At 41.7% G+C, this 16144-nt stretch overlaps 1 protein-coding gene across 1 annotated transcript in view; it reads right to left on the minus strand.

Moving 5' to 3' along the window:
* LOC136857193 (homeotic protein spalt-major) overlaps nt 1-16144 on the minus strand; it is a 651196-nt gene that overhangs the window by 69425 nt on the left and 565627 nt on the right. Inside the window, exon 3 of the mRNA XM_067135652.2 lies at nt 11374-14709. Coding sequence (XP_066991753.2) covers nt 11374-14709 — 3336 coding nt within the window. The remainder of the gene's footprint in view (nt 1-11373; nt 14710-16144) is intronic.

The following is a 16144-nucleotide window of genomic DNA, read 5'->3' on the forward strand; positions in this document are numbered from 1 at the left end:
TTTTACACCAAGCAAATGCTGGAACTGTACCTTAATTAAGGCCACCGCCGCTTCCTTCCAACTCCTGGGCCTTTCCTTTCCTATCCCATCGTCGCCATAAGACCTATCTGTGTCGGTGCGACGTAAACCCGCTAGCAAAAATAATTCCACTCCTTGTCCTTTCCTATCCCATTTACAAAAATATTTCTCGGTATATATTAAAGGCTATGGGTTAAGATTATTGCCATATCTGAAATATTTATTACTGTTTGCATAAAGAAGCGATACCAAATGAATGGAAAGTTGCAATAGTAGCTCCCGTGTAGAAGAGAAAGGGTGACAAACTTAAAGCAGATGATTACAGGCCAGTCAGCTTGACATGTGTTGTCTGTAGGCTCTGTGAAAGCATTCTTTCTGATTATAATAGACAAGTTAGTGAAATTACTAACTGGTTTGATAGAAGGTAGTGCGGGTTTAGGAAAGGTGAAGCTCAACTTCTAGGATTCCAGCAAGATATAGCTTTTAGATTCAGGAGATCAAATGGACTGTATCGCTATTGTTCTATCCAAGGCTTTCGATAGGGTAGATCATGGGAGATTACTGACAAAAATGAGGGCACTTGGTCTAGACAAAAGCGTGGTTGAATGGGTGGCTAAATTTCTAGAAAACAGAATTCAGAAAATTAGAGTAGATCAAATGTTATCTGATCCTGTTATAATTAACACGGGGGTCCTGCAGGTCAGTGTTATTGGACCTTTATGTTTTCTTATTTATATATACATAAATGATATGAGTAAGGACTGGAATGACAAATAAGTCTAGTATACTGTCTAGAGTAGTAAATGAGTTGCAGGATTGTGAGCGACTGCAGGGTGAACTAGACAATGTTGTGAGATGGAGAGCAGATAATTGTATGATGGTAAATGGGTTGGAAAGTCAAGTTGTAATTTTCACCAAAAGGAAAAGTCTTCTAAGTTTTAATTACTGTGTTGATGGGGTGATGCTACCTCATGGGGGACACTGTAAGTACCTAGGTGTTAATATAAGGTATGATCTTCATTGGGGTAATCATACTAACGAGGCTGTTAAGAAAGGTTACATAACTCTTCACACGGTTATGACAGTATTTAGGGATAAGGATGTAAATGAGAGGGCGTGTAAGTCTCTGGTAAGACCCAATGTATGGCACCCACATCACGACTACTTGATACGAAAACCGCCAAAAATTCAAAGGAAAGCAGCATGATTTGTTCTGGGGGGTTTCCGACAAAGGAGTAGTGTTACGAAAATGTTGCAAACTTTGGACTGGGAACACTTGGAAGTAAGGAGACGAGATGCTCGACTGTGTGGTATGTTTCGAGCTGTCAGTGGAGAGATAGCGTGGAGTGACATTCGTAGACGTATAAGCTTCAGCGGATCTTTTAAAAGTGGGAAATACCTTTAAATAAAGATAAAATTGGATTTCAAGAGGAAAAATTGGGGCAAAATTCATTTATAGGACGAGGAGTAAGGGATTGGAATATATTATCAAGGGTAAGGTTTGATAAATTTCGAAGTACTTTGAAAACCTTTAAGAAAAGTCTAGGGAATCTGCCAACTGGGCAAGAGCCCTAAATGCAAATAATTGATTGATTGATTGATTGATTGATTGATTGATTGATTGATTGATTGATTGATTGATTGATTGATTGATTGATTGATTGATTGATTGATTGATTGATTGATACAGTCGCCATAAGACATATCAGTGTCGGTGTGACGTGAAGAAAACCCTTTCACCTGCCCTCTTAGTCAGTAACTGACTGCAATATTGTAAGTGGTGAGTTATCCCTTCCTTTCGTAAAAGAAAAAATCTGATTGTGTGGACTCAACATTCTACAGTATCATATTTAATTAAATGCTGAATGATCGGGTTCTGACACACGGTGAGGCCCTGAAATTTGTCGACCGATTAATTAAATATTTAAATCAAAGTATAAAAAAAATTACTGCAGAAGGACTTTTTGAATTACATATAAACATTGAAATCTAAGATGATCATGAAGAAAATGCATATGTAAGATTTTATTTAACTATAAAAGGCATATTATACTGTAATTTCACAAATATAGTGTATATTACAAGCCGAATGCAAAATTTCAATATTCTTGTAGGCCATTTCCATCTTCACAAAATCACAGCACTGTGTACCTGTAGTGTAATACTGTGTAATAGTAATACTGTACACGTACTAATACTTAAATAATCATATTGTTATTGTTATTAATAATAATAATGAAAGTTAAATTAATATTTATTATATTCATTACTATTTTGTGCCGCTCTAAGTTTCATACACTTAGTCCAGAATATGTAATAAAAATAACAATGTGTACCTACATATGGGCTAAACAATTTCAAAACATGAAGTAAGATATGGACTAAGTGTTTATAAAAATGGTGGAAAATAATGTAAAGAATATATGTATCACATCAAATGTCCATACTTATAAACACAGTATAGTTAAAGATTTTTTGCTAATTGATTCATCCTATTGTCACAGTGGATTGAGTGACAAGGCCAAAGCTGGCAAGAAAGAAAATAATGTGCATAGAACAGAATTCACTTTCCATATTTCACAGAAATGTCAGTATCCAGATTTGAAATATTGATGTTTGTGGAATGAATTTTAAATGATATGGTATTCTGAAAAGAATAACTTTGCAATCATAAAATATGGAATATATTTAAAGTAAAATGTTAAGTTATATAAATGTGAGTTTCCCTCAAATAAATATTATACCCGGAAATATGAACGTACACACATTAATAAAAGTTATGCGTCCCCCATCAAACAAACGTACTAAGGCATTCTGTACAATATTGAAATGTTACTCCACAACCAAAACCAAACAAATCACTTCGACTTTAAGCTAACAGAAACAAAAATCACTTTTCTTGAGATAAGCCCATTGTGTAGCAACCTCATTCACTACAGAATAACATGTCTCCTTACGTGAATGCAAGCCTACACCCTACGTGGCATACTGCACACCAGTTCATTTAACCACTGCTGGTCTAATTTATCATTTATCCCATTCTTCACTGGCAATCCTGCGTAACTCCCGTAGATTTCGTGGTGGGGCAAGACGTGTTCGCACAGCTCTTTTCAATCCATCCCAAGCTTGTTCCATGGGATTCATATCGAGGAACATGAAGGCCAATCCTGTCGGGCAATAGGTCTACCGGCACGATTGATAAAATCATTGTTGATGCCTGCACGATGGAGGCGGGAGTTGTCACCCATAAACTTGAATTCTTCCCCGAAATGCTGATGAAACGATTCAACGGTGGGTTGGAGAATGTTATCCCTGTATTGAGGAGCGTTGAGCGTGCCATTGATAAACAACATTGGCGTCCGACGCCCCCACATAATGCTACCGCAGAACATCACTGGTCCGCCACCTTGCTGTACTCGATGGAGATGTTCTGGCGTGCAGTGTTACCAGGTGCCCTCCACACACGTTGTCGATTGCCACATTAGTCTGTAAAGATAACTTTGCGTAAATTTTCCATAGTCCATTCTTGGTGATTTTGTGCCATCTGTACCGTTCAGCACGGTGTCTGGGTTTAAGGGCTGGGCCTTTCCAGGGTCATCTGGAATACAGAGAGGCGCTGAGGAATCTGCTTCGTACAGTTTGGTTGGAGACGTGGCTCCTGGTGGCACCCCATAAAGTCATTGTTAATCCTGGTGGCAATGTGGTCAGGATTCTTGCAGGTTATAAGTCGCAGATACCAGTCATCTACCGCAGTTGTTGCCCTAGGGTGACCAGTACGGCGCAAGTCATGAACACTACCTGTGGTTTTGAAAACGATTCCAGGTCCGTACCACATCACTCTGGCTCACTGTTATTTGCCTCGCAACCTCTCTTGTTGATAGTCCTCTAGTATCGGGCGAGTTAGGGGCGCGTAGCTGTGAGCTTGCATCCGGGAGATAGTGAGTTCGAACCCCACTGTCGGCAACCTTGAAGATGGTTTTCCGTGGTTTCCCATTTTTACACCAGACAAATGCTGGGGCTGTACCTTAATTAAGGCCACGCCCGCTTCCTTTCCACTCCTAGACCTTTCCTATCCCATCATCGCCATAAGACCTTTCTGTGTCAGTGCGACGTAAAGCCAATTGCAAGATAGTCCTCTAGTGCAGTCAGATACTGATATCCGTCGTCTTGCCATCGCAGAACGTCCATACACTGATTAGAAAAGCCCTACACGTTTGTCTGAACGAAGGTACACATATAACTGCCTCACCGAAATTCAATGGGTATGCTTGCGATAGATGTGGCTATACGCAAGTTTGTTTACATGTTTAGACAGATCAACGGAGGAGGTGTATCGCATCATGTCAACGTAGGTCGAAGAGTAATGTTTATGGTATACACAGGTGATGCAGAACTCTGTGTGTGTGTGTGTGTGTGTGTGTGTGTGTGTGTGTGTGTGTGTGTGTGTGTGTGTGTGTGTGTGTGTGTGTGTGTGTGTGTGTGTGTGTGTGTGTGTAGAAAAATAAAACATGTTATAATCACTCTTAATATCCTAATTCTCAAACATATGGCAAAATGTTTACTGTAGCTAATGAGAAAATAATTCTAGTTCTGGTTATGGAACTACTATCAACGGAAAGAACGAAGCTTTCTTTCCATATTCCCGGAAATCAAAGCCTTCTGTAGCAATTGGTTTAGAAAATGGAGAACTTTCAGTAGAACCACGTGAAAATAGAATATTTTTAAACAATAACTTGGTAAACGTCAGAAACTTGTCTCTAGAATGAGTTTCTTAACGAATTATACACCAAACTTATCACGAAATGTTAAATTATTTTTAGGAGATAATCTAAAACAGTTGCGTTTTTTATTTTTAGGATTTCTACTTTCGTTTGTTCTTGTCTTTTAAGTCTTAGATGCTAACGACTGTTACTTTCTCAAATTCCAATGTGTAATTTTATACATTTCGGACTACGATAACCTTTCTGCTCGTTAAGATAAATTGACTGGCTACGTAGTGCAGTTGATTAGGTAGTTGCCAGCCTACGCTCAAGTTTGCGAGATCGAATCCTGGACATTCTGTTTGCAGTGTTTAACTATGAGAGAACCCGTATGAAGTGATCAACTGACACATTAACGGACGAACCTCTTTTCAGGACAAAATTCAAGCACTTGAGAGTCCTTCATTCATGAAGTGCAGTATACTGAACTTATATACAGTAAACATTTCCATTGGTCATTGGAAAAATCTCTTTAACATAACTACCTCTATATGTTGACCACATTTGACCAGAACGAAATTAATTTAACACAGATTTTAGTGTATAATGAAAATTATATAAATCGTATTGAAATACCTTTAAGAATATACAATCATTATTTGAATTTGCATCGAACAGATGTATTTCACATATCATTACACAGACTTTCATACCCCCAATACCATATTATCATATATTTATTTTATGTAAAGAGTAGAATTGGTAGAAGAGAGTAATTTCTCGTTAAAATATTGAATTTAAGTTCCCTTTTCTACCATCAAAAGTAACTATACCGCAGGCTTTTCTATCGTAATTTAATACCTTATTTCTGCCATTTCATTAAGTTGTGAATGGAGTACTTATTCACTTTGGAGAGAAGAGGAGACTACGAACACTTGAATCATAGTTAGAATTGCAAACATCACACAGCATAGGCTGTTTCATTTTTAACTCATTAACCGAATTTGATGTTTATCACGCTAATTTATTGGATCTTTGTTTTATTACAAGAATGCTTAATTTATTGAAACCGAGAGTAAATTTTCCTCATCTGAACGTATCTTTATTATCTTTGAATACGAAACTATCCTAACTTATCTCTTTTATGAAGTTATATTTTGCAACTTAAAATAATTAAGATAGCTAAGTTAAAGAAAATTCACCTTTCAACTACACCAATGCCCTTTTGTTTAACAGAATTCAAAGGTCTTATTCCAAGAAACTTTCTCTTTCCGGTCAAAATTACGATCTACACAAGAAACTGCATGTCGGTGATGTGAGTCTGTTACAGAAGTCAAACACTGTCTACATAGACTAGCATGAAATGACGCTATACCAAATTACTCTATGCTCAATAAAGTTTATTTTTTCAAATACAGTGCTAGACAGGGCCGTATTTAAACATGGGCCATGGTCTGGGGCGTCAAATTTTTAAAAATCAAGATTTTTATACACTAAGAAAGAAACTTATAAATTTAGTATTGGCGCTCATGGCACAAGATTTTATTCGAGTTGTTTAAGAATGGCCAATTAATTAAACAACAAATAAACTTCAAATACGTACTGTTTGATGTTACACCAGATTATGCTTTCCCTTCACCTGCATTGCAGAATTTACGCTTATAACTTCTTTGTTTTTACGGCGCAGATCACATTACGTCAAAGGCAAGTTGCATCTGTGTTACAAATTTTAATTCGACAAAAGCGTTCGAAAAATGTGTATTCGTATAACGGCATGAGTTTACGTTGGTAAATGTGCATCTCTATACAACAGTTTAGATGAACGCTCATTTTCGTCGCTGTGACGAATGGCAACATCTCATTTCTCTCTCAAAGTTAGACTTCTCTCTTCTGTGCACTGAGAGAGAACTCTTAAAAATCCATAGGCTATGATGATATGATTGATACCTTTGACCGAGAGAAAGTGCGAATGAAACCTCTTCAGCAGCGACCTCATAGTGGTAAGTGAAACCCAACCACAGCTTTATTGACTTTTGAAATGCTATATGTATATTTCTGTGTATTTTTCTCGCTTTGATGTACCGTCAAACGGGGCGATTTCGGACACAGAGGTGGTTTCGGACAGTATGGTAGATTTGCCGTATTTTGTCGCATAGCAACAAGCCGCCGGTGCTTTACACTTCCGCTTGAGTTTTAGTTTGACCTTGAGGTTATGTTTCCCGCGTTCTGTGCTTTTTATTACGAATCGACTTCATACTTTGGAAAATTTCCCGTGTGCACTGGCATTGTTGAAAGTTCATGCATTATTATTAAGTGGATACTTTCGATTGTCGCGGCTGGAAGGAATGCATTATAACTATGGTTATTAGTGAGATCAGCTGACTGAAGTGTTTATAAACGATTGCTGTGGAATTTTGGTGCGATTTAGTGAAAAATAGTGTTTTACGCATATTTTCCTGAAAATTGAAAGCAGTCTGGGTGATTTCGGACAATGCCTAGAAATTATCAGAGGCAGAAAGAAGCTGCTTCGAGGCGTAATTACGAACCAAAATTATTATAAGAAGACGTACGTGACATTAAAAGTGGCAAGTTGCCTTACAGGAAAGCATTTGATTTTTATGGTATGCCTTGGTCCACCCTACAAAATAAAGTGCGGAAAGTACATCCAAAAAATGGGAAGACAACAAATGCTAAATGAGGAAGAAGGAAATGCTCAAGGAAGCTCGTCACCCTCCGGCCATGCTCCAACACAACGACACAACCTGCTATTTCCCTCCGCCGCCTCAAATAAAATGTTCTTCCAGGGAAGTCGATTTTTGGCCGTGACTTCCGCCGAGATGAAAGCAGTGCAGAAACAAGTGATGGCGCTGGGAGCAGCAGTGAAAATGAATGCGATGAAGCACACAATGAATGTAATGACGTTCTGGTGTTGCAAGAAGAGGCTTTCCTTGTTGCAGATTATAAATAAAGTTGAGGAACAAAGAGCATACAGGCAGTATTTTGACCTGGCCTGAAATATTCATTCAAGGGATGTGGATGTCAAATACTTGCGTCCATATAAAAACAGCAGAAAAGTGTTTTTCTTCCCTAACATCCCTACTGAGGATACAATAGCTAAAGAACAAATTTCGAAAAATACTTCCAGTCCAAGTTGAGAAAAGAGGAATGTTTATTTTCAAAGAAAACGTATTATAGATTTATAGGCCGTGGCAGCTACATGTTCACTGTATCGACCTTTTTTTTTTTTGCTCTGAGATTTGTATCGTTTGTAAGAAAAATTAAGATTTTTCAGTAGGATCTCTGTGCAGTTTATAACTATTAATATTTGAATTTAGACCGGAAAACTTTACATTTACCTTGTCCGAAAGAAAAAGATCGTTCAGAAACACATTACATTTATCATTACAATTGTTTTAACCACCTAGTCATATTTTGGACACCCTCAGAACGCTGTAAATATCACAAAACTAAAGCAAAAAGGACGAAGAATTGAAATTAAGGACTATTTATGTCCGAAATCACCTAATATGCTTTGAAAATTCGGACAGTGGTTTAAAATGCATGTCCGTCCGAAATCACCCCAAAATACGGGGTGAATTCGGACACTCCTTTTTGTTTTCTCAGGAAAACATGCGTTGGCGTATATTTTTCGTTTGTAGGGTATTGCATTAATTGGATATATTCCTCATTATTAGGATGATAGACAATACAATTTAAAATTCCCTTCGTGAGTTAAGACGAAAATAACCCCAAAACCGTCCGAAATCACCCGTTTGACATGTATGTATTTTAAATTTGTTTATTGATTATACATTTTATTGTATTCCTTTTGATTATTTTCAAATATACCGGCAATTTCATTGGGAGAGGGAGGGAGGGGACGGCATTTTGTTAATGACCCGGAACGGGTTAAATTATGCCCTGGTGCTAGATTTAAGTTGTATGGTCAAATGTTTTAAGTTAACGCTATGAGAGAAGAAAATGTGTGTTCTGTCTACTTAAAGACATGTGTACTAAACACAGGCTCTTACAGAGAAATTGCCAATAATTACATCTGAAGTAATATGGGTGCTATAAGTTCATTCATACTTCTTATATGACTGAATTATCGATATCATAGTAGTTCGATTTGACACTATCAATCATATTGAAATATATTTACTATTTCTTCATTTCGAAAAGAATAGGCAATTATTATTTGAATTTAGTCATGCAAATGGTCCTGTTTCGTTTGGGGTAAAAGTTATGAGAGAAAATGGAGCTTTAATGTAGTTGTTTTAAAAAGAATTCACAGTCAGACTTTGAAAGAAAAGATTATTTATTGCATGTGTTAAATACAAATACAGTATGTATTATGATATATCCACGCTCGACCTTTAAGTACAGCCTTCCTCTGCAAGAACTTATACCAAGATAAAATGAACAAAGTTACTTCTTAATAAATATTAATAAGCAATCATACAAACTTATTTCCTAATTATTCCTCTTCGGAACGAGTGTACGAGTCTAACAACATTATTTTAGATACACACTCCACCTCCATCCTTTGTCATAATTTTGCTAAAGGAACCGTGTTACTTTCACTTTTGTCTGCTGTGTATTGTTGATAACTTAATTAATTATTACATGAGCTTAGTTTTGTGATGAAATGTTATAGTAGGCTATCATTCAAAATAGGGCAATGGGTGAACTACGGTATACACTTCTATTGCATGTTAATGTTATTGAATGCAAAGGACTCTAATGTTTACAAGAAATTAAGATAGCGTTCTGATTAATGTTTCAACACAAAATGCATAAAATAAATATTTGAGGGATTTTCCGTAAAGAAGACACACATGGCTGTATGCCCAATTTCAGGAATGTGACTTTAAAAAATTGGCTTTGTCCCACTGTTTATGGTTGCGAAGTTTTACTTCGATACTTAGTACCAGAGATATGTGCACGCTTCTATGAAATAGGTGTAGATATAATTCTAACTTAGTTCATTGTCAGCTATTTCTGTTTACTGTGAAATGTGATCCGTTATGAATGCTGCTCGTGTCAGAAGTGTAATAGATTGAAGTTTTATTTTAAGCGATTTTTAAAAGTCTTTCAACTCTTATTAAAATGTTGTTGGACACATAATTTTGAAATTCTCTCTGGAAAATCGCAGGAGTCTTACTCATGTTATGGACTATTTTCATTTCAGCTATCTTAGTACCTCGTAGCCATGAATCATTCTATTTGTGAATTGACTGATGTCTTTACTTACAAAGCAAAGCAAAGTCACCTCCTTGTAGGCCATGAAGGCCCTTGGCGGAGTGGAAGGTAAAGGTTTCTACCACTGTTAACCTCGGCACGTGGTGGGGTAGAGTGGTTAGCTCTACGCCCGGCCGCCTTTGCCCCCAGGAATTAACCCGCTACTCATTTTCGGTGTAGGCTGAGTGAACCTCAGGGCCATATTTCCTCAGGAATTGGAAATCTCGTTTCTTAAATGTTACCATTTCCTGACGGGGATTCGAACCCACGTCCTTCCGGGCGAACCGAGCACGCCTTTACCGCCTCGGCCAGGCAGCCCCTGTCTTACACCTTCCGTAAATGGCCATTTGAGCAGATGTGCGTTTCTTCCGGCAAATCCCTCAGTTGATGTAACCAGGGTTGAGCAAAAGTACACTTTACAGGGATAGAAATTCTATAGTAATTCCTACTTTATTACGAATATTCTCATATTTCTCTTCAGTTTTTCCCCAAGTTTTGAATAGCTGTAAATTGTGAAGCCTACTCATGGCCGTAATAGAATACAACAACAATAATAATAATAATAATAATAATAATAATAATAATAATAATAATAATAATAATAATAATAATAATAATAATAATAATAATACAGTAAAATTGAGAACGCAGCGTTCGTTGTGTACAGTTCCCACCTCGCACAAAAACATAACTGAACCGTTGGGTTTAGGTTTGTTGACTACCAGAGATAATATGTGAGAAGCTAATGAAGCAATATAATCTCCTGACTACATGCAATTTGCTTTATCAATAGTTAGCCAGGTCCATATAAGTTATGAATGCCACAGAACAAGAAACCTTAGCCAGGCCACACACGAAGAATAATGTAACATTAATATACTTAACTACACCAAGAGAGACAACAAAGAGAGAGTACAGAGAGGCAGGAGGGGGTTGAACATCAGCTGGAAGGAGAGGGAAGCCATGCTTGGATTGTGAGTCGCGCGGGGAGGCTTCAAGTTAATATCTTTTATCGCATGCTGTGCTTTGTTACTGGTGCAATAGATAATGCAACTTGCATTACATACTGGACCGAGGCAACGAGTTAGTGCGTATTTCCGTTGTCTTTTAAAGAGGATGGTTAATCCACTGTATTAAATATTCGCTTTAATGGAATAATTCTGAATTTTAAAAAATAATTTAAAATAGCCAGTACATCAAACTTTCTTTTTTTTTTTTTTCTTTAATGGTGTTAAGTTTTGCAGCACAACACCCGATGATTCACGCTGCACTGAGCCCATCTGAAGAAGTTGACCGAAGGCTTGACTTCTAACTTGCGGTAGTAGAGTAATGAGAAAGAGGCGAGGCGACACTTATGGAGATCAGGGTCGGGAAGGACGAGATGGTGGTGAGCTCCACCCCTTGCACTGCCTACCTGCGGGTCCCACCGCCAGTCCGATGGGGCTGAAGGCCGTCGACGTTAGGACCGAAGACGTGAGCGACGAGAGGGCTGAGGACCCTGTGGTAATGGAGCCTGGGGGCAGGAGACCGAATCCCGAGAACACCCCAGGAGAGAGACCCGGGCCGGCGGCTCGTGGCGTCAGGTCGAGGGCTCCCAGGGAGTTGGACTCGGAGGCGGCCGGGCTGGCGGGCTGCTGCGGCGGCAGGAGAGGGGTCGGGGGCTGTGGAGGCGAAGGTGACGCGCTGGGACTGCCTCCAGGAGGAGACTTGTCACCGTTCATCGGTGTGGGAGTGGTAGTGGTCGATGACGACGGCGCCCTCGCGCTGTTGGCATTGGCACCATTGTTGGCACACAGGTCCTCGACCGATCGACTAAGTCCGGACGCAGACAACTGTGACGCCGTAGTCGTGATTGTCCTTACTTGATTTTCGAGGGCCGCCAAGGAAGTTGAAAAGGAGGGCATTAGGTTATGTTGTTGCTGCTGCAGTTGTTGTTGCTGCTGCTGCTGCTGCTGCTGCTGTAGTTGCTGCTGCTGCTGATGCTGCTGGTGCTGTAGGCCTATCCCACTACTGCTGTTGGTGTTGTCATCCTCCAAGAAATCCGACGACTTGGTACTCAAGTCATGTTCCTTCATCAGCTCTCGCTCGCGCTCGTGGTCGGAGGGCTTCAGTCCCAGGTTCAGACCGGGAGGAGGCAACGGGGACAGGCCAGCTAGAGGGAAGCCTTGATGGGTGAGAAAAGGGCTCATAGCATTAGGGAGCGGGAATGCAGCAGGAGGGGGATAATCTTTGATCTCCGCCGCCTGAATCTGTTCGGGAGTGAGATCTGTCGGCTCACCCGTGTGTAATCGAATATGCTGCTGTAGAACTAATGCGTTAGTAAATTTTTTATGGCATACAGGACATTGATGCAATACGCGCATAGGTGGCTTAGCTCTGTGCACGCCCATATGCGTCTTCAAATTACCCTTAGTCGTGAATGCACGTCCACAAATCTTGCATTTGAAAGGTCGCTCACCCGTATGCGTCCGGTAATGCATCTGAAGAGCACTCTTGCAGGACAGAACTCGGTGGCAAATGACGCACTGGTTGGGATCCGTCAGCTTATGCTCGATATTGTCCACAAGCTGCTGCAATTTTGATGTCTCGGATGTTTTGGTTACTTCGATGAGACTCTCCCAAGAGTTGTCGTTACTGCCAGGACGAGGCAGGAGGTTAGTGTAGATTGCCGGGTCCTTAGCCGGATCAATATCACACGGTAGTAGGGCTGGTTGAATGCTGCCTGACGACGTGCTGCTAGGTGGGGAGATGGTGTGCGGGAAGGGCAATGAGGGCGGAAGCCGCTGCCCTACATTACTCTTATTGGAAAGGTTCTCCGGCTGTTCCTGCAGACTGTCCTCTCCCTTATCGAGGAGAGGACTCTCGGGTTCTCCTAGCATCATTTCTTCCTGACTATATTTACTGTCCAGGCTGCAGTCGTCATCATATGGAGAAGGATACCTCTCCAGGTCAATGTCACCTTCAGCCTCCATCTCAGGTTCTTGTTTTGGGCTCAGCCTTGCACTCTCTTCTCCTTCCTCTTCCACCGGTTCCTTTTTAATTCCCTCTTCCTGTGGTTCCGACGTCGATGAAGGTGGAATTGGCGGTACAGGAGGGGACGTTGATTTGGGTGGAGGGGATGGGGACAACACTGAAGGTTTGCTAAGGTTCTCTGGCATATCTTGTTGCTGATGGTGAATTTGTTGTTGTTGTTGCTGCTGCTGTTGGTGTTGTTGTTGCTGCTGCTGTTGGTGATGGTGTTCCAACCGTGGACCGAAGAGCGGATGTGATAAGAGAGGTTTGGCATCATGTGGTCGGTGAAGAGGATGTGGCATGAGATCGTGGTGTGGTGGTGGTCGGTATAATGGCATCGCGGCTGTTGGGGGGAAGGTTGCACCAGTATGGAACGGGTGGTGCGGCTGTTGGGGAGGTGGTGGGTGATGAGGGTGGTGAGGTGACATTCCCGGGGACATGCTCTGGTGCGATCCCATTTGGGCTAGGAGTGGAGGGTGGTATTTGTCCAGGTGCTCCGGCACCGGATTAGGATTCATCTTTATGTGCGGGAACTTGGCCGTGTGCCTCTGGAAGTGGACCTTGAGGTTGCCCTTGGTGGTGAATCGACTGCCACACACATTGCACTTAAAGGGGCGCTCACCTGTATGAGACCTGATATGTATCTGGAGCGCTGAGTCACTGCCGAACACCTTCCCACAGTAACGACAGCGGTGCTTAAAGAAAGGCTCGTTCCTCCCACCAGATTTGGAGTCATAAGGCGAGAGCGAATTGGGCTTGCCTCCATTCTTCCTGAACGCTAGTTCGTCCGCGAGATTGTTGGCCAGAAGTCCTTGACTCGCGTTGTCCAGCACTTCCTGCGCCCGGCGTTGGAGCATCTCCAGCGTGTTGGGCTCATTGGGCGGCGGCGGATCGGGGTTGGTAATGATGGAGGATGCGAGGGAGGAAGAGATGGAACATAGCGACAGTTGCGGGGGCTGATGTATCGGCGGGGACGGTGGGGGTGGTTTGGGCACCGATAACGGCTTGGCATTCGGTGCTATGGTAGGGGGAGTACAACTCTGGGGTTGAGAAAGCGATGGGGGGATAGATTGCGTGGTAGGAGGTTGTTGCTGCTGGGGGGATGGCAGTTGTGACGGCTGTTGTGTCTGCTGTTGGGGTGGTGGGGGCTGTAAAGGCTCCTGTTTGACGGGGGTGGGTGTACGGACGGGTTTAGGGGGTGGGGGTGGTGGCGGGGGTGGTGGTGATACGGGGCTGCCCTCCTTAGATCGCGTGATCTGAAGCTGTTGTTGCAGCTGCTGGATTAGGGACAACTGCAACACTTGCTGGTGCTGCAAAGTGAACAGAGTAGATTGAAGTACAGCCAACTCCTGCAGAGCTGCCGCATTGTCCGCATTGTTCGCCATAGTGGTGGCAGCGAACTGAGCCACAGCCACTTTGGTATTCTGCAGCGCCTCCAGCGTCACGTGACCGGTGGCGGCGGCCACTGGTGGCAGTGCAAACGGGAACCCCACGGCAAGCTCCTCGCCGCTGCCGTTGTTGTTCTCCGCATCCTGACGCCGCGCCTCGTCCAGGCGCTTGCCATCAGGGCCGCACGAGTCGTCGTCACCCTCGTCGCCCATATCGTCGGGCTCCGGGTCAGGGTCAGGTTCTGCTTCAACCTCGGGAAGTTCGCCCATCTCCACGAAGTCAGGTTCCTCGCTGGGCCGCCGCGAGTCTGCGTCACCATCGTCCTCGGATCCGGACTCGGAGCTATCTCCTGCAACAAACAAAGTTGAATGTCTTAACAAAAATTAGGTAATCGCTATTCTCCTATAAGCACAAAAAAGTATCTGCACAAAAACAGATTCCTTTGTAAAAAGGAATAATTATTAAGAAAAAGAACACGGGTGGTTTCCTCTAGGGACCCTCAGCTTATGAACGTTGATTGGCGGTCACGAAGCCCATATCTGAGCATCTCATTGCTTTCACTTATTTGGGCAAGGCCTTCTCACTTTCATATTTCCTCCCCAAACCTCGTTCGCTTGCACTTGCCCTCTTCCGACCCTTACGTTTTTAGAATTAAGAGGCCTAGTGACAAGATGACTTTCACGCAGTTTTCTCCGTAAAATATTTCTATGATAACACATAGCTTACTAACTTCATTATCAAAGTCTGTTCCGCGAACCTTGTCTAAGGGAAATGCTGTTAAAGAGCAGCCAGCCATATGCTGGCGCGGTAACTCGAAGTCTTTTAAGAGTATAGATACCATACAACCTTGCTTCTTTAAAACAAGCATATCTTTACTTTCTTTACTTCACCATGACTTCATTTTATTCTAGTACCTAGCGCCCCACATGCGTATTTTAGTTCTATTTAGGTTTTCACGTAAGTGTATGTAACTGTATGCTCCTAGACGCCCAGGGATGCGCCGTTAATGGCTTTTAAAGTTGTTGAGGGACTAAAGTGCTGCCATCTTTAGGAGTTCATGACAACTTGTACCTCTGCAGGATCACACAAAATCTGTGATCCGAATTCCCATACAACAGGCATTTGCCGCTACACATCCCAGTTATGCAAACTGCCAAACTTTGTAGTATTCACTCGCTTGTGATCGTCTGGCAGCAGAGCTACTGTACATATGAATACTTGCACAACTGAATAACCAAAACAATACTTACTTGACTGTTTTTCTTGTTTTTTTTTGTTTTTGCAAAATGATTATTAAATGTAATATCGCCGGCCTAATAGCTCATACGGATGAGGCGCTGGCCTTTTGACTGAAACCTGGCAGGTTATCCTGGCTCAGTCGGATGGTATTTGAAGGTGCTCAAATACGTCAGCCTCGTGTCGGTAGATTTACTGGCACGTAAAATAACCCCTGCGGGACAAAATTCCGGCACCTCAGCGTCTCCAAAAACCGTCAAAAAGTAGTTCGTGGGACGTAAAACTAATAACATTGTTATTAAATGTAATATGACCGAAATAATGTGGATGTTTACGTACTCCTGTGACCTTATGCAACAGAAGTTACTGTTAAGTTGAACAACGGTCAAATGTGAAAAATTGCAGTTTTCCGAGATAGAAATATACGTCAATATAATATTGCTTTATCTTTTCGAACTGTTGCACGTTAGGTTGAGGCCTTTAGACGTGGACACGTAGCAACTGATTATCAAAATGTTAATAATGGAACACTGTCTACACATACGAGA

This window comes from Anabrus simplex, chromosome 1 (genome assembly GCF_040414725.1).
Source record: "Anabrus simplex isolate iqAnaSimp1 chromosome 1, ASM4041472v1, whole genome shotgun sequence".
Lineage (NCBI taxonomy): Eukaryota > Metazoa > Arthropoda > Insecta > Orthoptera > Tettigoniidae > Anabrus > Anabrus simplex.